At 43.5% G+C, this 26,605-nt stretch overlaps 1 protein-coding gene across 2 annotated transcripts; it reads left to right on the top strand.

Annotated features, from left to right (window-relative positions):
• The first annotated feature begins 333 nt into the window (after window positions 1-333).
• LOC311100962 (progranulin-like) lies at window positions 334-25,000 on the top strand. Of its 2 annotated transcripts, XM_084141954.1 has the most exons (17): window positions 334-550; window positions 725-826; window positions 1,781-1,912; window positions 2,205-2,342; window positions 2,538-2,651; window positions 5,280-5,415; window positions 5,969-6,060; window positions 6,309-6,438; window positions 6,633-6,724; window positions 6,839-6,986; window positions 7,144-7,241; window positions 7,505-7,756; window positions 8,123-8,359; window positions 9,344-9,613; window positions 9,866-10,099; window positions 20,905-21,162; window positions 23,367-25,000. In XM_084141954.1, exons 2-17 carry the CDS (start codon window positions 824-826, stop codon window positions 23,514-23,516), a joined length of 2,484 nt encoding a protein of 827 aa, XP_083998080.1. In that variant the 5' UTR covers window positions 334-550; window positions 725-823; the 3' UTR covers window positions 23,517-25,000. The 2 variants fall into 2 exon arrangements, with proteins under 2 accessions (XP_083998080.1, XP_083998081.1); XM_084141955.1 differs by lacking the exons at window positions 334-550; window positions 725-826; window positions 1,781-1,912; window positions 2,205-2,342; window positions 2,538-2,651 and adding an exon at window positions 4,793-4,875.
• The last annotated feature ends 1,605 nt before the right edge of the window (window positions 25,001-26,605 follow it).

Here is a 26,605-nt window from a genome sequence, read left to right as displayed (position 1 = left end):
GCGCGCACCGCTAACTAGCTAGCCTTTTCACACCGGTTACACAAGGGCAAAAACCAAAACGCGCACACAGGGAGGGGCCCTGAACCGAGTTTGGGAAACCTTGAGCTACACTATTGACAAAGACAGAGATATTTAACAATCATTTATTATATTGATGTTCCTGAGAAGTCAGTTGTCTTTTTTTTTTTTTTTTTTGCCACTGGGCTGGCAGGTAAGATTTAGTTTGTCCCTGTCTCTGGCCCACACTCCAGTACAGTAGGTGGCGGTAATGCACCATAACGTTGGATAGCAACCACCGATAAGCCCCACTGAAGAAGAAGAAGTCAGTTCTCCAGAGTTGAGTGATCTGATCATTATGTGCAGCGCGACTGATGTAAAGACGACTTGGAACAGGCCCTTGGTCATAAAGTGCGAGTGTCATGTGATAACCATTGTTGGAAAAAAAAAGTTGTTTAATCATAAATCACCCCATATTGCAAAATACTCCAGCGTCGATTCGATTGAAAGATAATTTAACTGGTTTGAGCTTTTACATCGAAAACAGACGAAGGTAAATAGCACATTTTATTTATTTTGTCTGGCGTTACGCCTAACCAATTGATTTTATGCTTAACTTGCTCTGCTAGCCAGCTAGCTAAGTTTGCTAGCAACAACTGTCAGCTCTGCCATTCATTGTTTTGATCAGCTAATAATGATGGACTTGTTTTCTTGCAACTATCTTTAGGCTATATGAAGAGTATGCATTGCAGTTCCCTGCTTGAATAACACATCTGACGATATTCCCTCATCTGCCGTCTTGCTCTTCTCAGATTCTCTCAACACAATGGTACGAGATTCTTTGGACCAAAATATTTTTCAATTTGGTTGAGACCAAATTAAAATGATTGTAACTATCTTGCTTGTTTACTAATTAACTAAGTTAGCTACATTACTTTGAAATGAGTTGAACGTGCTGAAAATCCACTGATAACATTTGAGCTATATCATTTTTTCTGGTATGGGCTAATAGATGAGTTATAATAGGTCCCCACACCCCTTCAATGGTCACGTTGCTCTCCATATGGTCATATGGTACTTTCTAGAGATTGGAGATTACATTTTCAGTGTGATGCAGTATGTATAAATATTTGCCTAGAAAGTACATGTGTATGGAGTTATGAACAGATTTCTGCATTCTTAGACTGGGCAAACCCGTCCACAGTATCTACACCTACAGCTGAACAGGTCAGGGTTCCATAGCCGCAGGCAGAAGAGTTGAAACTGGAGCGGCAGCAAGACCAGGTGGACTGGGGACAGCAATGAGTCATCAGGGCAGGTAGTCCTGAGGCATGGTCCTAGGGCTCAGGTCCTCCGGGAGGGGAGGGAGATAGGGAGCATACTTAAATTCAGAGAGGACACCGGATAAGACAGGAGAATAACACCAGATATAACAGACTGACCCTAGCCCCCCGGCACATAGACTATTGAAGCATAGATACTGGAGGCTGAGACATACATTTCCCATTGTGTTTATTTGTTAAAGGGCCAGCAATAATAGAGAGCATTCGTTTGCTACATTTTATGCTCTTAACTTTTTGAACTTATCCTTGTTTTATCCTTTTAGATCATAGCCTGATTTTTAAGCCGTCGTTGTATTTTTCTATTTATTCAAATAAATTCAACATTTTGGAGTTAAACTGTACCCGGCTTCAAGAAACCTTTCTATGTGCACAAGGTAATGGCCAACTTCGTCATAACACGAGTCTTAGGTTTTCTTAATCCCTCTTCTCAAACTGTGCAGATAGGGGTGGTGTGTCTGGCCCTCCTAGGCCTGACCTCAGCCCTGATTTGTCCCGATGGTGGGATGTGTGAAGATGGGAACACCTGCTGCAAGACCCCCAGCGGTGGATATGGCTGCTGTCCATTACCAAATGTAAGTGATTAGTCTCTGGTCGTCTAAAGTTTGTATGTGAGTGATTGCTTGATTAAATGAGGTAACTGCAGGACAGATTGTCGGTCCAGCTGACCCTGCTTTGAACTGGTAGTGTGAAAATGCTTACTCAGCACCATAGTGTGAAAGAACAAAGCTAAGAACATAGCTAATATTATGGCCATAGCTCAGCAACACCATCATCAGTGATGGGTTCTATTCATTCAAATGTTGTAACATAGCTATAAAATCATGACTTTTTCAAAGTACACACTGTCTTAAAACCCTTCTCCAGGCTGAGTGCTGTTCCGACCACCTGCATTGCTGCTATGAGGGGACAGTGTGTGACTTAGTCCACTCCGAGTGCCACAATAAAACCGTCTCTCTGCCGTGGGTCAGAAGAGTCCCTGCACAACACCTAATCAGCCCTCTGGTAAAGGGAATGCAACGTTATTCTCCATATCTCTGTGTATTATAATCTATAGTGTCTGTTTTGTTTAATATAGATTAGATTTTAATAATGATTCTTTTAAGCCTTTTCGACAATGTTATTTAACTCTAGTTGCATGAATGGGATGCATTTGTCAACCCCCCCCTCATTGGTATGCATTGGCTGTCACTCCATTAGATGCTGGAGGGCGTGAGGGCAGTCATTTGTCCCGACGGCGAGTCGGAGTGTCCGGACGACACCACCTGCTGTCAACTCCCAGGAGGCTCCTGGGGCTGCTGTCCGCTGGCCAAGGTACGTTACACACTTGTCCCATATTCTGTATCTGGAAGTCCTCTTTGAGTGCAATTTTGACAGTGTTAAATTGCCGAGATGTATGTAGGTGATGTGAATAATAAAGTAGGGGTTTGCATATTTTAGCGCTGTCAAAATGAGGCTCTTTATGTTGAACTGTTGCCTCAGGACCATTGTCTCTTCCTATGGTTGTACAATGTTCACCCGGAACCACCACTGTAATGTGTTGCAAAGATGTATCAGTTGATTCTGCAACTGTCAACAATGCCCACTAAAATACCCTAGTGACCCTTTTGAGATAATTGATTCATCCGCACATTGTAAGTCCCTCTGGTCTTCTTGAGTGTCATAAATAACATGTTAAGTGTCAATACCCCTTATGCTTGGCTTCAGCTATTAACAGAGTATACATTTGGGTATAAAGTGACCTGACCTGACCTGACTCCTAGGCAGCAGATTAGTCATAGTTAATGAAGTGAGTCACAGTGACTGCTGGAGGGGGTTTTCACTAAGCGGAATCAAGGGGTTAATGAGAAACTTTTTTTCTACAGTACTTGCAAAAGCGGGCTCACTTTGTGAAATACTCTCTTTGTCTCAGAATTGTTATTGTAAATATTTGATTGTAATGGTTAACACTTCAGGGGGCAAAATGCTACTTACTGTATTATTACGGTATTAATAATTTGAAACAGCTTACCCTGTCCCAGGTGGCAAATGTAGTTGATTTGGGTATGGATATACACAGTGTTGTGGCAAATATCCGGAATAACTGTTAATGTACTTCTTTATTACGAGTTGCAGCAAGGGAGACTCACTCCAGACACAGCTAGAGTAGGACTGAATAAACCTTTGTTCATACACTATAGTTATAGGGACTGTCTATCTCTTGCAGAAACTGTTTGTGTTCGCACAGCACCTGCTCTCAGTCAAACACACAATATTCTGGGCGTTCTGCCAATTACCCTCCTTACATCATGTTATCGCATGGTTCCTCTCATAGTTCTGCAAAGCTGGTTACCCTCAAGTTACCAAACATAGGCATTTTACTATTCAGCAACAGTTCCTTTATTGTACACGTAAAGAATTAACATAAGCATGAATATATGATTTGACATAAGCATATAGTAAATATTCCTCAACAACAGAGTAGGCCTATTTCTGTTACATGTATTTCAATAACTTTTTGAGTATTTTTTTAAAGTTTGTATTTGAAAGCGTTGGAATAAATCACCATGTAATTTGTAACCAGATACTTCAGAGAATGGTACTTTGTATTTTCAGTTTTATAGCAATTCACAATTTTGTGGCCCCATATCACCCCAAATGTACTGCATTGGTATCATAAAGAGGGGTGAAAGTAAGCCGGTACTGTCCGTTACGTAATAGTGGGGGTACGCCATACCGGTTGAACATGAGCCTATGACAATAATTAAACAAAGATGCCAAAGAAACTGTAATCTACAGTGCCTTCGGAAAGTATTCAGACCCCTTTACTTTTTCCACATTTTGTTACGTTACAGCCTTATTCTAAAATGTCCATCATCAATCTACACACAATACCCCATAATGACAAAGCAAAAACAGGTTTTTAGAAATGTTTGCTAATTTAAAAACCGGAAATATTACATTTACATATTTATTCAGACCCTTTACTCAGTATTTTGTTGAAGCACCTTTGGCAGTGGTTACAGCCTTGATTATTCTTGGGTATGACGCTACAAGCTTGGCACACCTGTATTTGGGGAGTTTCTCCCATTCTTCTATGCAGATCCTCTCAAGCTCTGTCAGGTTGGATGGGGATCGTCGCCGCACAGCTATTTTTAGGTCTCTCCAGAGATGTTAGATGGGCTCTGGCTGGGCCACTCAAGGACATTCAGAGACTTGTCCCGAAGCCACATCTGCGTTATCTTGGCTGTGTGCTTAGGGTCGGTGTCCTGTTGGAAGGTGAACCTTTACTATTAGGCCCACAGAGATCCTATTAAATTAATAGAGATTCTATATGTAATTCTGTGTTTATAATTGCACACACAGGGATGTACCGTACTGGGAATAAATTAAGTCTACTTTCACCCCTGATCAGAAGTCTTATGGCACTATTGTGTGAAGCCATGAGAGGTGTTGGATGTGTGGAGGACCTTGAAAGAAAGTTGAAGCACAAGGATGCGCGTCCAGAGCGAGGATAATTCAGTGAATTTGGTCGAAAAGGGGGAAGTGAACTCGGGAAGTGAGTCCTGTGCCTCAACCTTCGCACCTGGTGGTAATGCACACAGGATCTCATTTCTAACACCAATTCTGCAATTTTTTAGTAATCGGTAGCCACAAAGCTCTGAAGAACTGTGCCAATTGTCTGGGCTATTGGTACTGTTCATAGCATGTTAACCAACGGTCACAGGATGTTTTGTAACACATTTAAGGAGGCTTCTTGCAAATGTATTTTCTGTATTGTAATAATTTTTTAAAAAGTTTTTGATACATTTGGTCTTTACGGTATTTTGTAACGAGATACATTAAAATGTATCTTTGCCAATCTCTGCATATACACACATTAAGTAATGGCAGAGTTGGATTTGCTATTTAATAACCCTATTCTGAAGCATTCTAAACCTTGTTTTTCTATTCTCTCTCAAGGCGGTGTGCTGTGAGGACAAGATGCACTGCTGTCCAGAGGGCACCAGGTGTGACCTAGCCCACTCCAAGTGTGTGTCGCCCACCCTGGATTCCTTCCCCATGAGGGGAAAGGGGCCTGCAAGGAGGAGGCAGACGGGTACTGAAGGGACAGACAGAAATAAACAACAAGATCATCATGAAGTTGTTGAATTATGTTCTAGGGTTGTGTCCATTAGAGCATACAACAGAAAACATCAGTCTCTTTTCTTCGGTTTAGAGCCTAATAATAAAAAATAAAAAACATTTTTTTAAACTAGGCAAGTCAGTTAAGAACAAATTCTTATTTACAATGACGGCCTATCAAAAGTTAAAAGGCCTACTACGGGGGCTGGGATTAAATAAATTAATATATATAAATATAGGACCAAACACACATCACAACAAGAGAGACAACACAACACTACATAAAGAGAGACCTAAGACAACAATATAGCATGGCAGGCAGCAACACACGACAACACAGCAAGGTAGCAACCCAACATGACAACAACATGGCAGCAGCACAACATGGTAGCAGCACAAGACATGGTACAAACATTATTGGGCACAGACAACAGCACAAAGGGCCAGAAGGTAGAGACAACAATACATCACGCGAATCCTATTTATTTTCCCATTTGTCTGTCTGTTCCTGGTGATTGGACACACAGTGACATGCCCAGGTGGTACGAGCAGATGCCCAGACGGAACCACCTGTTGCCTGCTGACCAGTGGAGACTATGGCTGCTGCCCCTACCCGGAGGTGAGTGGAGCTGGGGCAGTACAGACGACCATGGGGTCACATAATCTCAAGCTATTTTATTCAGCTGTGTGTTGCACAATATGTGTTGTACACAGTCTGATGTGTAAAATACATGTGACGGACAGTTATTAGTCTAAGAAAGTGTTTCAAAATGAGGAAAGTGTAGCTAAAGGCACAGGGGGAAATGCAGAGGTTGAACATTTGAAAACGGATAAACTACGTGTTTAATCAATGTGTGTTCTGTACAGGCTAGGTGCTGTACCGACAAACTCCACTGTTGCCCCAGCAATACAACCTGTGACCTGGAGCATGAGATGTGCACTTCCCCCGACACACAGACCCCAATGGCCAAGAAGATCCCTGCCATCCCCAACAATGGTGAGGCACAAACCCCTTCTCCCCCTAATCCCTGGCTACTGAATGTTACTAATTTATTTTGTAGTGTAAACCTGTAATTTTCCAGTGGAATCAATGGTTATGCAGTCATGTAGTCCTCTGTAAGAAAATAAAAATATATATTTTTTTGTTTCTGTTGGTATATTACATTTTTTTAATGTGCATCTCTCTTTCAGTGGATTGTGCAGACAAGGTGTCATCGTGTCCTGACGAGACCACTTGCTGCCTGCTGGGAAATGGGAGTTATGGCTGCTGCCCTATGCCAAATGTGAGTCCTCTGCTCTCAGCCCAATAACTCACCACACATCCATAATCAGCTGCCAGGAAATATCAGCTCCTGTAGGATTCAGCTGTATCAAGACCCCTCTGTTGCTCTCCTCAGGCTGTGTGTTGTCCGGACCACCTCCACTGCTGTCCTGAGGGAACCACCTGTGACATGGAACAGAGCACCTGTGTGTCTAAACACGGCCAAACTTCCATGGCTGTCAAATTCCTCGCCACATTGACCATGACATCCCTACAGAGCGCAGGTCAGAGACAAAGTTCTACATCAAACATTGGCGCATGATGTTAACATTGATTTGCAACAGACTATCCAAGTCGGAATATTCAAGATGAAAAGCTACATAGCGACAGAAGTGTAATGTCCATACATTAACATGAATGTGTGTGCTCTGTGCCCTTCAGTCAATGCTGTGCCCTGCAACGACTCTGTGGCCTGCGCTGACGGGACCACGTGCTGTAAATTACTAAATGGAGAATGGGCCTGCTGCCCCCTGCCCAAGGTACTGTAAACTACTTTTGTATGTGTGTCAGCCATAATTCCTGTCACACTTGACAGTAGAGCTCAGCCCTTGAGACCCTGACCTGATGTATTATTCTTGAGTAATTCCATGTATTAATGTTGAAAGTGAGTGCCGCTCTTTTACGATCAGTGGTGTTACATTTGTCTTGTAGCATTACAGATATGAGAACAGAAACACTATATACACTGTAGACTCCTCCTGAGCCAATGAGCCCCGCACTAATTCCTTTGACTTCCCCGTAGGCTGTGTGTTGTGATGACCACCTCCACTGCTGCCCCCACGGGACCATCTGTAACTTGGTAGAGAGTACGTGTGATGACCCTTCTTCGGGCTCTGCCCTGGTACCCATGCTGGACAAGGTGCCGGCCTTTAGCTATGCGTCGAAGGATGAGCCGCTGCCCAATAGCAAATGTGACAAATCCACGTCGTGCCCGGGCAAATCCACGTGCTGCAAGACCACCACAGGAAACTGGGCATGCTGCCCCCTGCCCAATGTATGGACATTTCCACATACACCCCCACTGACTTATTTGCCATGTCCTTGTTAAGGGTCTTACCTTTTAGCTCTCTTTGTTCACTTTAGGTAACCTCAGGTTGAATTTGATTGAATGATGTCCATGTTAAATTATATTCCTAAAGTAACTGGACTTGAATTAACTCTAATTGGAAAACACTACTGTCCCTGTACAGTCATTCCGAGTGGTGCTAATTTGATACTCTTATGAATAGTCCTTTTTTCCAATCATCTCAGTGAGTCATTTAATTAAATCCGAGGCAAATAAGCATCACGTTTCTAGCCTAAAGGTAGCCTAACTGTTATGTCAGTACTAACAAGCCCATGCGTTCTCTGTGCCCCTCAGGCGGTGTGTTGCAACGACCACCTCCACTGCTGCCCCCACGGCACTGTGTGTAACCTGGAGGCCAGTACCTGTGATGACCCCTCAGGCTTCAACATGCCGTGGGTCACCAAGGTGCCAGCACTCATCACCCAGGCACCACTGGCCACTGAGATGTGTGACGAACAGACCATGTGCCCCGGGGGCACCACCTGCTACAGACAGAACTCAGGACAGTGGGCATGCTGTCCTCTACCTGATGTGAGTTAACTTTTTCCCCCATCTGATGGTTTCAGTAGCTAAATTTCCATTCAATTGGCGACAGATTTTCATGCGAATATTCAAAACAAATATATATAATATGCGCATTTTCCCACTAGAGATGTTTCCATCAAATTGACTTGTTGCAGATAAAAGACTGTGCGTGATGACGTAGTACACATAAAAATACCTTTTGTGGTTAAATTCCCATTTACCAAATAAACATTTTTAAAAAGTTTAATGGGTTTCCATTGCATTTTCAACTATTTTGGTTTTCTCACAAAATAAATGGTGTTTTATATAGCGATTGTGCCCACTCTGGTATTGGTACGTCTGCTCCAGTCAACAGCGTGCAGATACACGTATAGCCCACCATTTTTATTTGTCAAACGGCAGCCAAGCATCAATGATCATGTAACCAGAATAAGACCCTCGAGATTTATTGGGAAGGAGCATCAAGCTCATCACCTTGCACTTTCACCACCCGGTGAAGTTCCTAACTTATTTAATCTGTAGCCTAATAAACCACATGTCATCGCGTGACTCCCAAGTTTACTTCGATATGATGGTTATTATATCAATATTTGCGCATAAGCGTTTCCACCAATATTTCTCGCATAATTCATTTTACAGACACAAAAGATCCCACCTTGTCTAGTGTATTTTTGTTTTGTCGACATTTGGAAAGTTTACCGAAAAATTCAGTTTCCAACAGGCCTGTCATGACATTTATGTGCTTTATTCGCATAAAAAGTTGGATGGAAACCTGGTTAATGACTCTCTTCATAGACGAATGAAGATTCATTAAGATGAATTGAAGAGTTTTGTAAAATTCTGAAGGAACATTGATTTAAGACTTGACACAAACCTCCTGTGGTCTCAGCATGCCTCTTTATGAATACCAGCCTCGATATTTGGTGATTGCAAAACAAGGGCTCTTAACTGTAAGTTAAGATTTGAAATAATGTTATTGTTGCCCCTTAGGCGGTGTGCTGCGACAACAATGAGCACTTCTGCCCTAAAGGCTACACGTGTAACGTGGCCGAGCAGACCTGTGACAAAGCCGGGACCCTCAGCTTGCCCTGGGTCCCCAAGGTGCTAGCCCTGCTCGTGCACAGAGTGCTTCCCCAGGCCAGTGCCCCCTCCGTCCCCCCAGCCAAGAACATGTGTGACCCCCACACCAGCTGCCCCAAATATACCACCTGCTGCTTCATGAACAAGGCTGGCAAGTGGGGATGCTGCCCCCTGCCAAAGGTAAGGAGGCTACTCTGAGGCCTTTGGCTGTGGCAACTTTTCAAGATATTATTATTTATGATGAACAAAGCAATGGCAACACTATTTTAAAGTAACAGAAAATTGACAGTTGAAATTATAAAAATTGTTAATTGTTACTTACTCCTCTTTGCTCCTTGTGGAGCATAAGGCCGCCTGGAATTACATGGTGAAATAGTGAATATACACTATTAATCTCTGTATGACCTCTGTAAATGGTCTGCTCCTCCCCAGGCGGTGTGCTGTGCCGACGGAGACCACTGCTGCCCCAGCGGCTACAGCTGTGATGACCACAAGACCTCCTGCACTAAGGGCCACCTGACCATCCCCTGGTACCGCAAAGAGAAGGCCCTGACTGAGGGAGCCATGTTGAAAGACGTAAAGTGTGACGACAAGAGCAGCTGTGCCTCGGGGGCCACCTGCTGCAAGCTGCCCACAGGCGAATGGGGCTGCTGTCCCCTGGTCAAGGTGCGTCTCCATTGACTTTCTGTGATAATGGATTGGATTTATATACAGTGCATTTGAAATTATTCAGACCCCTTCACTTTTTTTGTGTTTTACTATGTTACAGCCTTGTTCTAAAATTGATTAAATTGTGTTTTTTTTGCCCTCAATCTACACACAATACCCTGTAATGATAAAGCAAAAACACGTTTCTTTTTTTTTGTGCAAATTTATAAATCTAAAAAAACTGAGGGGGCTCCCGAGTGGCGCAGTAGTCTAAGGCACTGCATCGCAGTGCTAGAGGCGTCACTACAGACCCTGGTTCGTTCCCGGGCTGTATCACAACTGGCCGTGATCGGGAGTCCCATAGGGCGGCTCACAATTGGCCCAGTGTCGTCCGGGTTATGGGATGGTTTGGCCGGGGGGGCTTTACTTGGCTCATCGCATTCTAGCGACTCCTTGTGGCGGCCGGGTGCCTGCAGGCTGACCTCGGTCGTCAGGTGAACAGTGTTTCCTCTGACACATTGGTACGGCTGGCTTCCGGGTTAAGCAGGCGGGTGTTAAGAAGCGCGGTTTGGCGGGTCATGTTTCGGAGGAAGCATGACTCGACCTTCGCCTCTCCAGAGCCCGTTGGGGAGTTGCAGCGATGAGACAAGATTGAAATTGGGGAGAAAAGGGGGGTGAATATATATATATATATATATATATATATATATATATACACACACACTACCAGTCAAAAGTTTGGACACACCTACTCAAGATCTCGCGATATATGGCCCCATCCATCCTCCCCTCAATACGGTGCAGTCGTCCTGTCCCCTTTGCAGAAAAGCATCCCCAAAGAATGATGTTTCCACCTCCAAGCTTCACGGTTGGGATTGTGTTCTTGGGGTTGTACTCATCCTTCTTCTTCCTCCAAACACGGCGAGTGGAGTTTAGACCAAAAAGCTATATTTTTGTCTCATCAGACCTACTCCCATTCCTCCTCTGGATCATTCAGATGGTCATTGGCAAACTTCAGACGGGCCTGGACATGCGCTGGCTTGAGCAGGGGGACCTTGTGTGCGCTGCAGGATTTTAATCCATGATGGCGTAGTGTGTTACTAATGGTTTTCTTTGAGACTGTGGTCCCAGCTCTCTACAGGTCATTGACCAGGTCCTGCCGTGTAGTTCTGGGCTGATCCCTCGCCTTCCTCATGATCATTGATGCCCCACGAGGTGAGATCTTGCATGGAGCCCCAGACCGAGGGTGATTGACGGTCATCTTGAACTTCTTCCATTTTCTAATAATTGCCTTCTCACCAAGCTGCTTGCCTATTGTCCTGTAGCCCATCCCAGCCTTGTGCAGGTCTACAATTTTATGCCTGATGTCCTTACACAGCTCTCTGGTCTTGGCCATTGTGGAGAGGTTGGAGTCTGTTTGATTGAGTGTGTGGACAGGTGTCTTTTATACAGGTAACGAGTTCAAACAGGTGCAGTTAATACAGGTAATGAGTGGAGAACAGGAGGGCTTCTTAAGGAAAAACTAACAGGTCTGTGAGAGCCGGAATTCTTACTGGTTGGTAGGTGATCAAATACTTATGTCATGCAATAAAAAGCAAATTAATTACTTAAAAATCATACAATGTGATTTTCTGGATTTTTGTTTTAGATTCCGTCTCTCACAGTTGAAGTGTACCTATGATAAAAATTACAGACCACTACATGCTTTGTAAGTAGGAAAACCTGCAAAATCGGCAGTGTATCAAATACTTGTTCTCCCCACTGTATATACCTTAGCCAAATACATTTAAACTGAGTTTTTCACAATTACTGACATTTAATCCTAGTAAAGATTCCCTGTCTTGGGTCAGTTAGGATCACCACTTTATTTTAAGATTGTGAAATGTCAGAATAATAGTAGAGTGATTAATTTTCTGCTTTTATTTCTTTCATCACATTCCCAGTGGGTCAGAAGTTTACATACACTCAATTAGTATTTGGTAGCATTGCCTTGAAATTGTTTAACTTGGGTCAAATGTTTCGGGTAGCCTTCCACAAACTTCCCACAATAAGTTGGGTGAATTTTGGCCCATTCCTCCTGACAGAGCTGGTGTAACTGAGTCAGGTTTGTAGGCCTCCTTGCTCGCACACACGCTTTTTCAGTTCTGCCCACACATTCTTTTATAGGATTGAGGTCAGGGCTTTGTGATGGCCACTCCAATACCTTGACTTTGTTGTCCTTAAGCCATTTTGACACAACTTTGGAAGTATGCTTGGGGTCATTGTCCATTTGGAAGACCCACTTGCGACCAAGCTTTAACTTCCTGACTGATGTCTTGAGATGTTGCTTCAATATATCCACATAATTTTCCTTCCTCATGATGCCATCTATGTTGTGAAGTGCACCAGTCCCTCCTGCAGCAAAGCACCCCCACAGCATGATGCTGCCACCCCCGTGCTTCACGGTTGGGATGGTGTTCTTCGGCTTGCAAGGCACTCCCTTTTTCCTCCAAACATAACGATGGTCATTATGGCCAAAAAGTTATATTTTTGTTTCATCAGACCAGAGGACATTTCTCCAAAAAGTATGATATTTGTCCCCATGTGCAGTTGCAAACCATAGTCTGGCTTTTTTATGGCGGTTTTGGAGAAGTGGCTTCATCCTTGCTGAGCGGCCTTTCAGGTTATGTCGATATAGGACTCGTTTTACTGTGGATATAGATACTTTTGTACCTGTTTCCTCCAGCATCTTCACAAGGTCCTTTGCTGTTGTTCTGGGATTGATTTGCACTTTTCGCACCAAAGTACGTTCATCTCTAGGAGACAGAACGCTTCTCCTTCCTGAGCGGTATGACGGCTGCGTGGTCCCATGGTGTTTATACTTGCGTACTATTGTTTGTACAAATGAACATGGTACCTTCAGGCGTTTGGAAATTGCTCCCAAGGATGAACCAGACTTGTGGAGGTCTACAATTTTTATTCTGAGGTCTTGGCTGATTTCTGTTGATTTTCCCATGATGTCAAGCAGAGGCACTGAGTTTGAAGGTAGGCCTTGAAATACATACACAGGTACACCTCCAATTGACTCAAATTATGTCAATTAGCCTACCAGAAGCTTCTAAAGCCATGACATCATTTTCTGGAATTTTCCAAGCTGTTTAAAGGCACAGTCAACTTAGTGTATGTAAACTTCTGACCCACTGGAATTGTGATACAGTGAATTATTAATTAAATAATCTGTCTGGAAACAATTGTTGGAAAAATTACTTGTCATGCACAAAGTAGATGTCCTAACCGACTTGCCAAAACTATAGTTTGTTAACAAGAAATTTGTGGAGTGGTTGAAAAACAAGTTTTAATGACTCCAACCTAAGTGTATGTAAACTTCTGACTTCAACTGTATACAGTGGGGAGAACAAGTATTTGATACACTGCCGATTTTGCAGGTTTTCCTACTTACAAAGCATGTAGAGGTCTGTAATTTTTATCATAGGTACACTTCAACTGTGAGAGACGGAATCTAAAACAAAAATTCAGAAAATCACATTGTATGATTTTTAAGTAATTCATTTGCATTTTATTGCATGACATAAGTATTTGATACATCAGAAAAGCAGAACTTAATATTTGGTACAGAAACCTTTGTTTGCAATTATAGAGATCATACGTTTCCTGTAGGTCTTGACCAGGTTTGCACACACTGCAGCAGGGATTTTGGCCCACTTCTCCATACAGACCTTCTCCAGATCCTTCAGGTTTCGGGGCTGTTGCTGGGCAATACGGACTTTCAGCTCCCTCCAAAGATTTTCTATTGGGTTCAGGTCTAGAGACTGGCTAGGCCACTCCAGGACCTTGAGATGCTTCTTACGGAGCCACTCCTTAGTTGCCCTGGCTGTGTGTTTCGGATCATTGTCATGCTGGAAGACCCAGCCACGACCCATCTTCAATGCTCTTACTGAGGGAAGGAGGTTGTTGGCCAAGATCTCGCGATACATGGCCCCATCCATCCTCCCCTCAATACGGTGCAGTCGTCCTGTCCCCTTTGCAGAAAAGCATCCCCAAAGAATGATGTTTCCACCTCCATGCTTCACGGTTGGGATGGTGTTCTTGGGGTTGTACTCATCCTTCTTCTTCCTCCAAACACGGCGAGTGGAGTTTAGACCAAAAAGCTCAATTTTTGTCTCATCAGACCACATGACCTTCTCCCATTCCTCCTCTGGATCATCCAGATGGTCATTGGCAAACTTCAGACGGGCCTGGACATGCGCTGGCTTGAGCAGGGGGACCTTGCGTGCGCTGCAGGATTTTAATCCATGACGGCGTAGTGTGTTACTAATGGTTTTCTTTGAGACTGTGGTCCCAGCTCTCTTCAGGTCATTGACCAGTTCCTGCCGTGTAGTTCTGGGCTGATCCCTCACCTTCCTCATGATCATTGATGCCCCACGAGGTGAGATCTTGCATGGAGCCCCAGACCGAGGGTGATTGACCGTCATCTTGAACTTCTTCCATTTTCTAATAATTGCGCCAACAGTTGTTGCCTTCTCACCAAGCTGCTTGCCTATTGTCCTGTAGCCCATCCCAGCCTTGTGCAGGTCTACAATTTTATCCTTGATGTCCTTACACAGCTCTCTGGTCTTGGCCATTGTGGAGAGGTTGGAGTCTGTTTGATTGAGTGTGTGGACAGGTGTCTTTTATACAGGTAACGAGTTCAAACAGGTGCAGTTAATACAGGTAATGAGTGGAGAACAGGAGGGCTTCATAAAGAAAAACTAACAGGTCTGTGAAAGCCGGAATTCTTACTGGTTGGTAGGTGATCAAATACTTATGTCATGCAATAAAAAGCAAATTAATTACTTAAAAATCATACAATGTGATTTTCTGGATTTTTGTTTTAGATTCCGCCTCTCACAGTTGAAGTGTACCTATGATAAAACTTACAGACCTTTACATGCTTTGTAAGTAGGAAAACCTGCAAAATCGTCAGTGTATCAAATACTAGTTCTCCCCACTGTATATACACACACATACACACTACCGTTCAAAAGTTTGGGGTCATTTTGAAAATCCTTGTTTTGTAAAGATGGAAAAGGGTTTTCTAATGATCAATTAGCCTTTTTAAAATGATAAACTTGGATTAGCAAACACAACGTGCCATTGGAACACAGGACTGATGGTTGCTGATAATGGGCCTCTTTACGCCTATGTAGATATTCCATTAAAAATCAACAGTTTCCAGCTACAATAGCCATTTACAACATTAACAATGTCTACACTGTATTTCTGATCAATTTGATGTGATATTAATGGACAAAAAAATTGCTTTTCTGTCGAAAACAAGAACATTTCTAAGTGACCACAAACTTTTGAACGGTAGTGTATATACAGTTGAAGTCGGAAGTTTACATACACTTAGGTTGGAGTCATTAAAACTAGTTTTTCAACCACCAGACTACGGTTTGCAACTGCACAAATTATGTGGATATATTGAAGCAACCTCTCAAGACATCAGTCAGGAAGTTAAAGCTTGGTCGCAAATGGGTCTTCCAAATGGACAATGACCCCAAGCATACTTCCAAAGTTGTGGCAAAATGGCTTAAGGACAACAAAGTCAAGGTATTGGAGTGGCCATAACAAAGCCCTGACCTCAATCTTATAGAACATTTGTGGGCAGAACTGAAAAAGCGTGTGCGAGCAAGGAGGCCTACAAACCTGACTCAGTTACACCAGCTCTGTCAGGAGGAATGGGCCAAAATCAACCCAATTTATTGTGGGAAGCTAGTTGAAGGCTACCCGAAACGTTTGACCCAAGTTAAACAATTTAAAGGCAATGCTACCAAATACTAGTTGAGTGTATGTAAACGTCTGACCCACTGGGAATGTGATGAAAGAAATAAAAGCTGAAATAAATCATTCTCTCTACTATTATTCTTACATTTCACATTCTTAAAATAAAGTGGTGATCCTAACTGACCTATAACAGGGAATTTTTACTAGGATTAAATGTCAGGAATTGTGAAAAACTGAGTTTAAATGTATTTGGCTAAGGTGTATGTAAACTTCAGACATATATATATATATATATATATATATATATATATATATATATATATATATATATATATAATTATTCAGATCCTTTACTCAGTACTTTGTTGAAGCACCTTTGGCAGCGATTACAGCCTCGAGTCTTCTTTGGTATGATGCTACAAGCTTGGCACGCCTGTATTTGGGGAGTTTCTCCCATTCTTCTCTGCAGATCCTCTCAAGCTCTGTCAGGTTGGATTGGGAGCGTCGCTGCACAGCTATTTTCAGGTCTCTCCAGAGATGTTCGATCGGGTTCAAGTCTGGGCTCTGGCTTGGCCACTCAACGACATTCAGAGACTTGACCCGAAGCCCCTCCTGCGTTGTCTTGGCTGCGTTGTCTTGTCTTGGCTGTCGTTGTCCTGTTGGAAGGTGAACCTTTGCCCCAGTCTGAGGTCCTGAGCGCTCTGGAGCAGGTTTTCATCAAGGATCTCTCTCTTTGTTCCGTTCATCTTTCGCTTGATCCTGACTAATCTCCCAATCCCTGCCTCTGAAAAACAAATCAAATCAAATTTTATTGGCCACATGCGCCGAATACAACAGGTGCAGACATTACAGTGAAATGCTTACTTACAGCCCTTAACCAACAGTGCATTTATTTTTAACAAAAAAGTAAAAATAAAACAACAACAAAAAAAGTGTTGAGAAAAAAGAGCAGAAGTAAAATAAAATAACAGTAGGGAGGCTATATATACAGGGGGGTACCGGTGCAGAGTCAATGTGCGGGGGCACCGGCTAATTGAAGTAATATGTACATGTGGGTAGAAAGTGGGTTAAAGTGACAATGCATAAATAATTAACAGAGTAGCAGCAGCGTAAAAGGATGGGGTGGGGGGGGGCAGTGCAAATAGTCCGGGTAGCCATGATTAGCTGTTCAGGAGTCTTATGGCTTGGGGGTAGAAACTGTTGAGAAGTCTTTTGGACCTAGACTTGGCACTCCGGTACCGCTTGCCGTGCGGTAGCAGAGAGAACAGTCTATGACTAGGGTGGCTGGAGTCTTTGACAATTTTGAGGGCCTTCCTCTGACACCGCCTGGTATAGAAGTCCTGGATGGCAGGAAGCTTGGCCCCAGTGATGTACTGGGCCGTACGCACTACCCTCTGTAATGCCTTGCGGTCGGAGGCCAAGCAGTTGCCATACCAGGCGGTGATGCAACCAGTCAGGATGCTCTCGATGGTGCAGCTGTAGAATTTGTTGAGGATCTGAGGACCCATGCCAAATCTTTTCAGTCTCCTGAGGGGGAATAGGCTTTGTCGTGCCCTCTTCACAACTGTCTTGGTGTGTTTGGACCATGATAGTTTGTTGGTGATGTGGACACCAAGGAACTTGAAGCTCTCAACCTGTTCCGCTACAGCCCCGTCGATGAGAATGGGGGCGTGCTCAGTCCTCTTTTTTTTCCTGTAGTTCACAATCATCTCCTTTGTCTTGGTCACGTTGAGGGAGAGGTTGTTATCCTTGCACCACACGGCCAGGTCTCTGACCTCCTCCCAATAGGCTGTCTCATCGTTGTCGGTGATCAGGCCTACCACTGTTGTGTCGTCGGCATACTTAATGATGGTGTTGGAGTCGTGCCTGGCCATGCAGTCATGGGTGAACAGGGAGTACAGGAGGGGACTGAGCACGCACCCCTGAGGGGCCCCCGTGTTGAGGATCAGTGTGGCAGATGTGTTGTTACTTACCCTTACCACCTGGGGGCGGCCCGTCAGGAAGTCCAGGATCCAGTTGCAGAGGGAGGTGTTTAGTCCCAGGATCCTTAGCTTAGTGATGAGCTTTGAGGGCACTATGGTGTTGAATGCTGAGCTGTAGTCAATGAATAGCATTCTCACGTAGGTGTTCCTCTTGTCCAGGTGGGAAAGGGCAGTGTGGAGTGCAATAGAGATTGCATCATCTGTGGATCTGTTGGGGCGGTATGCAAATTGGAGTGGGTCTAGGGTTTCTGGGATAATGCTGTTGATGTGAGCCATGACCAGCCTTTCAAAGCACTTCATGGATACAGACGTCAGTGCTACGGGTCGGTAGTCATTTAGGCAGGTTATCTTAGAGTCCTTGGGCACGGGGACTATGGTGGTCTGCTTGAAACATGTTGGTATTACAGACTCAGTCAGGGACATGTTGAAAATGTCAGTGAAGACACTTGCCAGTTGGTCAGCACATGCTCGGAGTAAACGTCCTGGTAATCCGTCTGGCCCTGCGGCCTTGTGAATGTTGACCTGCTTAAAAGTCTTACTCACATCGGCTACGGAGAGCGTGATCACATAGTCATCCGGAACAGCTGGTGCTCTCATGCATGCTTCAGTGTTGCTTGCCTCGAAGCGAGTGGTTTAGCTCGTCTGGAAGTCTTGTGTCACTGGGCAGCTCGCGGCTGTGCTTCCCTTTGTAGTCTGTAATAGTTTTCAAGCCCTGCCACATCCGACGAGCGTCAGAGCCAGTGTAGTATGATTCAATCTTAGTCCTGTATTGACTCTTTGCCTGTTTGGTGGTTCGTCAGAGAGCATAGCGGGATTTCTTATAAGCGTCCGGGTTAGAGTCACGCTCCTTGAAAGCGGCAGCTCTACCCTTTAGCTCAGTGCGGATGTTTCCTGTAATCCATTGCTTCTGGTTGGGGTATGTACGTACGGTCACTGTGGGGACGACATCATCGATGCACTTATTGATGAAGCCAGTGACTGATGTGGTGTACTCCTCAATGCTATCTGAAGAATCCCGGAACATGTTCCAGTCTGTGCTAGCAAAACAGTCCTGTAGCTTAGCATCTGCGTCATCTGACCACTTTTTTATTAACCGAGTCACTGGTGCTTCCTGCTTTAGTTTTTGCTTATAAGCAGGAATCAGGAGGATAGAGTTATGGTCAGATTTGCCAAATGGAGGGCGAGGGAGAGCTTTGTATGCGTCTCTGTGTGGAGTAAAGGTGGTCTAGAGTTTTTTTTCCTCTGGTTGCACATTTAACATGGTGGTAGAAATGAGGTAGAACGGATTTAAGTTTCCCTGCATTAAAGTCCCCGGCCACTAGGAGCGCTGCATCTGGATGAGCGTTTTCCTGTTGATTTATGGCCTTATACAGCTCATTCAGTGCAATCTTAATGCCAGCATTGGTTTGTGGTGGTAAATAGACAGCTATGAAAAATATAGATGAAAACTCTCTTAGTAAGTAGTGTGGTCTACAGCTTATCATAAGATACTCTACCTCAGGCGAGCAAAACCTCGAGACTTCCTTAGTATTTGATTTTGTGCACCAGCTGTTGTTTACAAATATACACAGACCGCCACCCCTTGTCTTACCGGAGTCAGCCGTTCTATCCTGCCGATGTAGCGTATAGCCCGCTAGCTGTATGTTATCCATGTCGTCGTTCAGCCACGACTCGGTGAAACATAAGATATTACAGTTTTTAATGTCCCGTTGGTAGGATAACCGTAATTTTAGGTCATCCAATTTGTTCTCCAATGATTGAAGATTGGCTAATAGGATTGATGGGAGCGGCAGTTTACTCGCTCGCCGTCAGATCTTTACAAGGCACCCCGACCTACGTCCACAATATCTCCGTCTCTTCCTCATGCCAATGACGGGGATTTGGGCCTTGTCGGGTGTCTGTAGGATATCCTTTGCGGCCGCCTCGTTGAAGAAAAATTATTCGTCCAATACGAGGTGAGTAATCGCTGTCCTGATATCCAGAAGCTCTTTTTGGTTATAAGAGACGATGGCAGAAACATTATGTACAAAATAAATTACAAATAACGCGGAAAAACACACATAATAGTACAATTGGTTAGAGGGCTGTAAAAAACATCCCCACAGCATGATGCTGCCACCACCATGCTTCAACGTAGGGATGGTGCCAGGTTTCCTCCAGATGTGACGCTTGGCATTCAGGCCAAAGAGTTCAATCTTGGTTTCATCAGACTGAAGAATCTTGTTTCTCATGGTTAGAGTCCTTTAGGTGCCTTTTGGCAAACTCCAAGCGGGCTGTCATGTGCATTTTACTGAGAAGTGGCTTCCGTCTGGCCACTCTACCATAAAGGCCTGATTGGTGGAGTGCTGCAGAGATGCTTGTCCTTCTGAAAGTTTCTCCCATCTCCACAGAGGAACTCTGGAGCTCTGTCAGTGACCTCCCTCACCAAGGCCCTTCTCCCCCGATTGCTCAGTTTGGCCGGGCGGCCAGCTCTTGGAAGAGTCTTGGTGGTTCCAAACTTCTTCCATTTAAGAATGATGGAGGCCACTGTGTTCTTGTGGACCTTCAATGCTGCATTCATGTTTTGGTACTCTTCCCCAGATCTGTGCCTCGACACAATCCTGTCTCGGAGCTCTACGGACAATTCCTTCAACCTCATGGCTTGGTTTTTGCTCTGACATGCTCTGTCAACTGTGGGACCTTATATAGACAGGTGTGTGCCTTTCCAAATCATGTTCAATCAATTTAATTTACCACAGGTGGACTTCCATCCTTAAGATGTTTCTACAACTTGATCAGTGGAAACAGGAAGCACTTGAGCTCGATTTAGAGTCTCATAGCAAAGGGTCTGAATACTTATGTAAATAAAGTATTTCTGTTTTTAATTTTTTATATATTTGCAAAAGAATCTACACCTGTTTTTGCTTTGTCATTATTGGGTATTGTGTGTAGATTGAGATTTTTTTAAAATTTAATCCATTTTGGAATAAGGCTGTAATGTAACAAAAAGGGGAAAGGGGTCTGAATACTTTCCGAATGCACTGTACACCACACACACATCTCGTTGACTCTCTCCTTCTCTCCCCTCATCCGCAGGCTGTTTGCTGTACAGACCACGAGCACTGCTGCCCCCAGGGCTACAGCTGCAACATGCAGACTGGGACCTGTGATAAACCTGTAGAGGGTGTTCTCCTACATACGGTACCCCTGACAGAGGTGGCAGAGTCCCAGCAGAGGGCAGCAGAGATGGGTATGGATGTGAAGTGTGACAGCACCGGAGAGTACAGCTGTCCCAAACTGGAGACCTGCTGCAAGACCTCACCCACAGAATGGTCCTGCTGCCCTGCACCAAAGGTAGCGAAACGGCTACTTGGAATGAAAATCCTATGAATCCCAACTTGAAATTTTACTTTTGATGTAGAAGGGAAATTTGTGTGTAAATTTGACAAGTTGAGATGTTTTCTTAAATCACCTGAAATCAACTCCATATTTGGTTTGATGTTACATAAAGGATATTTGGCCTTTTTATTATTTATTTTTTTGGGCTGAGGCTGCACGACCAGATCGAACTTCCCCGCCCCCCAGGACACCTCTTTCCCATATATAAACAACCTTAAAACATTCTGTACATTTGATACTTTACGCAACAACAACAAATATTGTAGCAGCTGCGCACCCTCCCCCTCCCTTCAGGATGTATAAGTACTATTTCGTGAGTGAATTTTAGAGCAGATGGTGTGAATAAGCTAGCCTACCTGTATTTTGTTTCAATCAAAACACATAGTGGTGTGCACTGTTGAGTTTGGGCTGCATGAGAGAGAAATTCAGCACATGAGAACACTCATCCTAAAATCTCATAAGAAATTGCCTGGTGTCTTTAGTCTAACATAAGCATTATACAATGCTGTTATGTTGCTATTTTATATTCATTAGTCATTAAGTGATCTTGTGAGACATTGATTCAACTTTGATCCAACTTATTTAAACGAGCAACATTCGGAGAAGTGGCAGGGCGTCGCTCCGGTGTGTGTGCTCTGGCTGCACTACACTCCTGCCTATATGACAACATACGTAGCCTATATGTAACATTTATCCCACCCTGTCTACACATTGCATTGGGGCAAAGCGATCTGCATTTTAACCATAAATAACATAACTGTTATTACTCTTCTCAATGATCATGCAACACTGCACGATTTGATGGTCAGCACATCATTTGAAATTTGCCAGAGTAGCCTCTGGGCACCTTTGGGCAAACCTTCTGCACAAATAGGCAGAGTTTGACAACATGCCCGTCGATTTAAGTGATAAGTCTGCCGCACATAGGGTACAATGTGTGTGGGCAGTAAATTCAATTTGTGTGGTTATAGTTACAACAGACAAAGAAGTTTGTACAACGTGTCTTACACCCGGGGGAGAATGACTGCCCCCTCTCATTGAAACCACAGAAGTACAAGGTCAACTGCGGTACTGCAGGCACCAGATGCATGAACTGATTATTTTAAAATCGCACACAGAAGTTATACCAGTGGTATTCAAACCTTTTCAGCGGGACACTTATTTTCCCCGGCAGAATTTCTTGGGACCCAGTTTTTTTCCGGGACCCCACACCAAATATGACAACCTTAAAATCGGTACATTTCTATTGTTACATCAACAAATACTTCAATTCATTACTTTTCCATCTCTTATCAAAATGAAAAGAAACCAATAAATACATTTACTCTAACATTAGTGCAACGCCAGGGTTGTGGGTTCGATTCCCACGGGGGGCCAGTATGAAAATGTATGCACTCACTTACTGTAAGTCGCTCTGGATAAGAGCGTCTGCTAAATGACTAAAATGTAATTGTCTTTTTCAATAATTTGTACTCTACATTTTTATACAAAAAAAATGATATCTATATATATATATATATATATTGTAATTTTTGGGTGACCCCACTGTAGTTCCCCCGGCCTTCAACTTGAGTTACTCAATGAGAGGGGGCAGCACTGAGCTAGCCTGCAACGTCTCATCTTGGAGTAGCTCAAACTGCGCATGTTAGGTTTCCATGAGACATCATCTTAACCAAATTAATTTGGCTTCAATGCGCAATTGAGTCTTCACATAGGAATGACTGGTGTCACGTGATCGATGGCTTTGTCCATTCATGTATACAGTCAATTGCTTATACTAGACAAAGACGTCCGATCATCGCGGCTGGGTTGAGGGAGAACAGGAAGGGAGGGGGAAGCGGCAGCAGAGGGAGTAGCAGTTATGTAAAACAATTGTGCGTAAAGTAGCACATGCGCGTAAGGTTGTTTAGCCATCAGGAAGAGGCTTCTGAGAGTCTGGTCACGCAGTGATGCTGTAAAAAATGCTCAAATGCCCCCATCATTTCCATTGATTGTTTGCTTGTGGGGCTAAAGTTAGTTCAAGCTTGTGGTGGCTGTTTAAAGAACCTAACCATGGATTATTTTCTCCTGACCCATAGACTACTTTCAGGGTGAGTAACCATCTAATATCAAGTTGTAAAATCCTGAACTACTCCTTTAAACTCGCTTTCTCTTCACAGGCCATATGCTGCGCAGACACCAAGCACTGCTGTCCCATGGGATACACATGTGACCTGGAGCGGGGAGGCTGCTCCCAGCAGGCTGAGTTGAGCTGGGACATTTTCTACACCCACAACAAAAAGAGAGACTTTGTTCCTTTTGGACTCTGAGCTAATCGGGATGCACTGATCTGGACTCTGAGCCAATCAGGATGCAGCACTGATCTGATGTTCCTCACTCCAGCACACAACCTAACCTGCAGAACATGCCATAAGAGGAACAAACAACCTTATGGACACTGGACAAGGGAAAGGAGATGTATTTTGTATGTTTTTTTTGTTGGGGGTAGAACCAGGAAATAGAAATGGTTAGAAGTAGAGAATTCATCATCTCCACCCAAAGCCCATCCAAAATAGTTTTTTTTTTTTTTTTAAAGCAGCTAGCTTGTAGGTTTGTCTCAATGTCTTCACGTTTAGTTACTACTGCCCCAAATGCCATTTTCTCTATGCAAATGAGAAACATTAATGTATTATAGTCTCTTGGAACAAGAACTATCACTCTCCAGAATAAGCCTGCTTTAAGATGTATCAAAAATGTATTATATTCCAAACTCTTTCAAGAACACAGCTACATAGTAAAAGAAAGCTGATTTTCATGTTTCGTTGATGCAGGTAATATAATAATAATATGCCATTTAGCAGACGCTTTTATCCAAAGCGACTTACAGTCATGCGTGCATACATTTTTGTGTATGGGTGGTCCCGGGGATCGAACCCACTACCTTGGCGTTACAAGCGCCGTGCTCTACCAGCTGAGCTACAGAGGACCACCTAGCATTAGTAAGTGACCGGTAGTGTATCATTCTTTCTGGAAGCACTACAGAGCCATTGATCAGCCGACTGAGTGTTACTTTGATTGAACTTTTTGCTTGATTTTATGTCGTTTTGCCCACTGGCCTGGGTTCTTCACTTTCTGTGAAGATCAAAAAGGTCCAGTCTTTGACAGTTTTCTGTCATTAAAATGAAAATGCTGTCACTCAAACTCCTTAATTCATAGCCATTTTATTTTCTTGATATCATAATACCCATTGTTGATCAAAACTAAAATGGACTTGTGATCTATACAAATGATCATAAATAACTTGGTTTTAAATAAAGGGTTGTGCCATTTTGATTTTCAGTATAGGAATTACTGGTAAACCCCAGGTAAATGGTTACTACATGCAATTTGTGCATTTGTAGTGCTTGAACAAAAGTGATAGGGAAGTTAATCCAGTTCATAGGAATGATATATGATTGGTTAGTACAATGTTAGTTGATATCGAAATTGACACTAAGCACTCTGTGTTCTACCAGCCGTAGTAATGCTAACCAGTAATAATAATTTGAAAGTCAATGCAAACAATACTAGTTAGCACATCATAACTCTCATCCCATTCCCGACTAACGTCCCAAATCTGTATCTGTACTCTCTAGCTTTTTGTTTTGGATTTGTTTTTGTTTTTTTGTTTTTTACGTGAATGTCATGTTAAATGAAGTACTCGTTTCTCATTTAATTATAGTTTCCTTATAAAATATTTTATCTCATTGAAGAGGATGTTGAATTTGTGTCACTGAGTGTATGCCACTGAGGTGAAATAAAATTGTTTCAAATATTCGGTAGTGAAACAACCATTTTGGGTTGAGCTGTACTGTAGTACAGTAATAAGCAATGGATGAGTCATGTTTTTGTCTGAACCTGGGAGGGTATGGTTTCTGGATACAGTGAGGGGAAAAAAGTATTTGATCCCCTGCTGATTTTGAACGTTTGCCCACTGACAAAGAAATGATCAGTCTATAATTTTAATGGTAGGTTTATTTTAACAGTGAGAGACAGAATAACAACAAAAAAAATCCAGAAAAACGCATGTCAAAAATGTTATAAATTGATTTGTATTTTAATGAGGGAAATAAGTATTTGACCCCCTCTCAATCAGAAAGATTTCTGGCTTCCAGGTGTCTTTTATACAGGTAATGAGCTGAGATTAGGAGCACACTTTTAAATGGAGTGCTCCTAATCTCAGTTTTTTACCTGTATAAAAGACACCTGTCCACAGAAGCAGATTCTAAACTCTCCTCCATGGCCAAGACCAAAGAGCTCTCCAAGGATGTCAGGGACAAGATTGTAGACCTACACAAGGCTGGAATGGACTACAAGACCATCGCCAAGCAGCTTGGTGAGAAGGTGACAACAGTTGGTGCGATTATTCGCAAATGGAAGAAACACAAAAGACCTGTCAAACTCCCATGGCCTGGGGCTCCATGCAAGATCTCACCTCGTGGAGTTGCAATGATCATGAGTATGGTGAGGAATCAGCCCAGAACTACACAGGAGGATCTTGTTAATGATCTCAAGGCAGCTGGAACCATAGTCACCAAGAAAACAATTGGTAACACACTACGCCGTGAAAGACTGAAATCCTGCAACGCCCGCAAGGTCCCCCTGCTCAAGAAAGCACATATACAGGGCCGTCTGAAGTTTGCCAATGAACATCTTAATGATTCAGAGGAGAACTGGGTGAAAGTGTTGTGGTCAGATGAGACCAAAATCGAGTTCTTTGGCATCAACCCAACTTGCCGTGTTTGGAGGAGGAGGAATGCTGCCTATGACCCCAAGAACACCATCCCCACCGTCAAACATGTAGGTGGAAACATTATGCTTTGGGGGTGTTTTTCTGCTAAGGGGACAGGACAACTTCACCGCATCAAAGGGACGATGGACCGTCAAATCTTGGGTGAGAACCTCCTTCCCTCAGCCAGGGCATTGAAAATGGGTTGTGGATGGGTATTCCAGCATGACAATGACCCAAAACACATGGCCAAGACAACAAAGGAGTGGCTCAAGAAGAAGCACATTAAGGTCCTGGAGTGGCCTAGCCAGTCTCCAGACCTTAATCCCATAGAAAATATGTGGAAGGAGCTGAAGGTTCGAGTTGCCAAACGTCAGCCTCGAAACCTTAATGACTTGGAGAAGATCTGCAAAGAGGAGTGGAACAAAATCCCTCCTGAGATGTGTGCAAACTTGTCCGTGAGAGTCTCACCTTATCATAGAGGGGTCATATTAGTGTATAGCCCAAATATTTTCGGACTCTACAGGCACAAGTTGGCAGATCGGCGATACCGACTTCAGACGAGTCCCGTGGGGGTCGTCGAGCAAAACCGATTTTTGGGATGTCTCATGGTCTGACAAACGCCACTGTAGCTCTGCCATCCTTCACCTC

The sequence above is a fragment of the Coregonus lavaretus genome (genome assembly GCF_964263955.1).
Source record: "Coregonus lavaretus genome assembly, chromosome: 25".
NCBI classification, from domain to species: domain Eukaryota; kingdom Metazoa; phylum Chordata; class Actinopteri; order Salmoniformes; family Salmonidae; genus Coregonus; species Coregonus lavaretus.
The sequence above is the reverse complement of the archived record's forward strand: the minus strand, read 5'-3'. Positions and strand labels throughout refer to the sequence as shown.

Excerpts from the sequence above, each read along its gene's own strand:
- LOC311100962 (XM_084141954.1), top strand. Across the intron at positions 6,439-6,632 it reads CCCTGCCATCCCCAACAATG|TGGATTGTGCAGACAAGGTG; the intron begins GTGAGGCACAAA and ends TCTCTCTTTCAG. Across the intron at positions 6,725-6,838 it reads GCTGCTGCCCTATGCCAAAT|GCTGTGTGTTGTCCGGACCA; the intron begins GTGAGTCCTCTG and ends TGCTCTCCTCAG.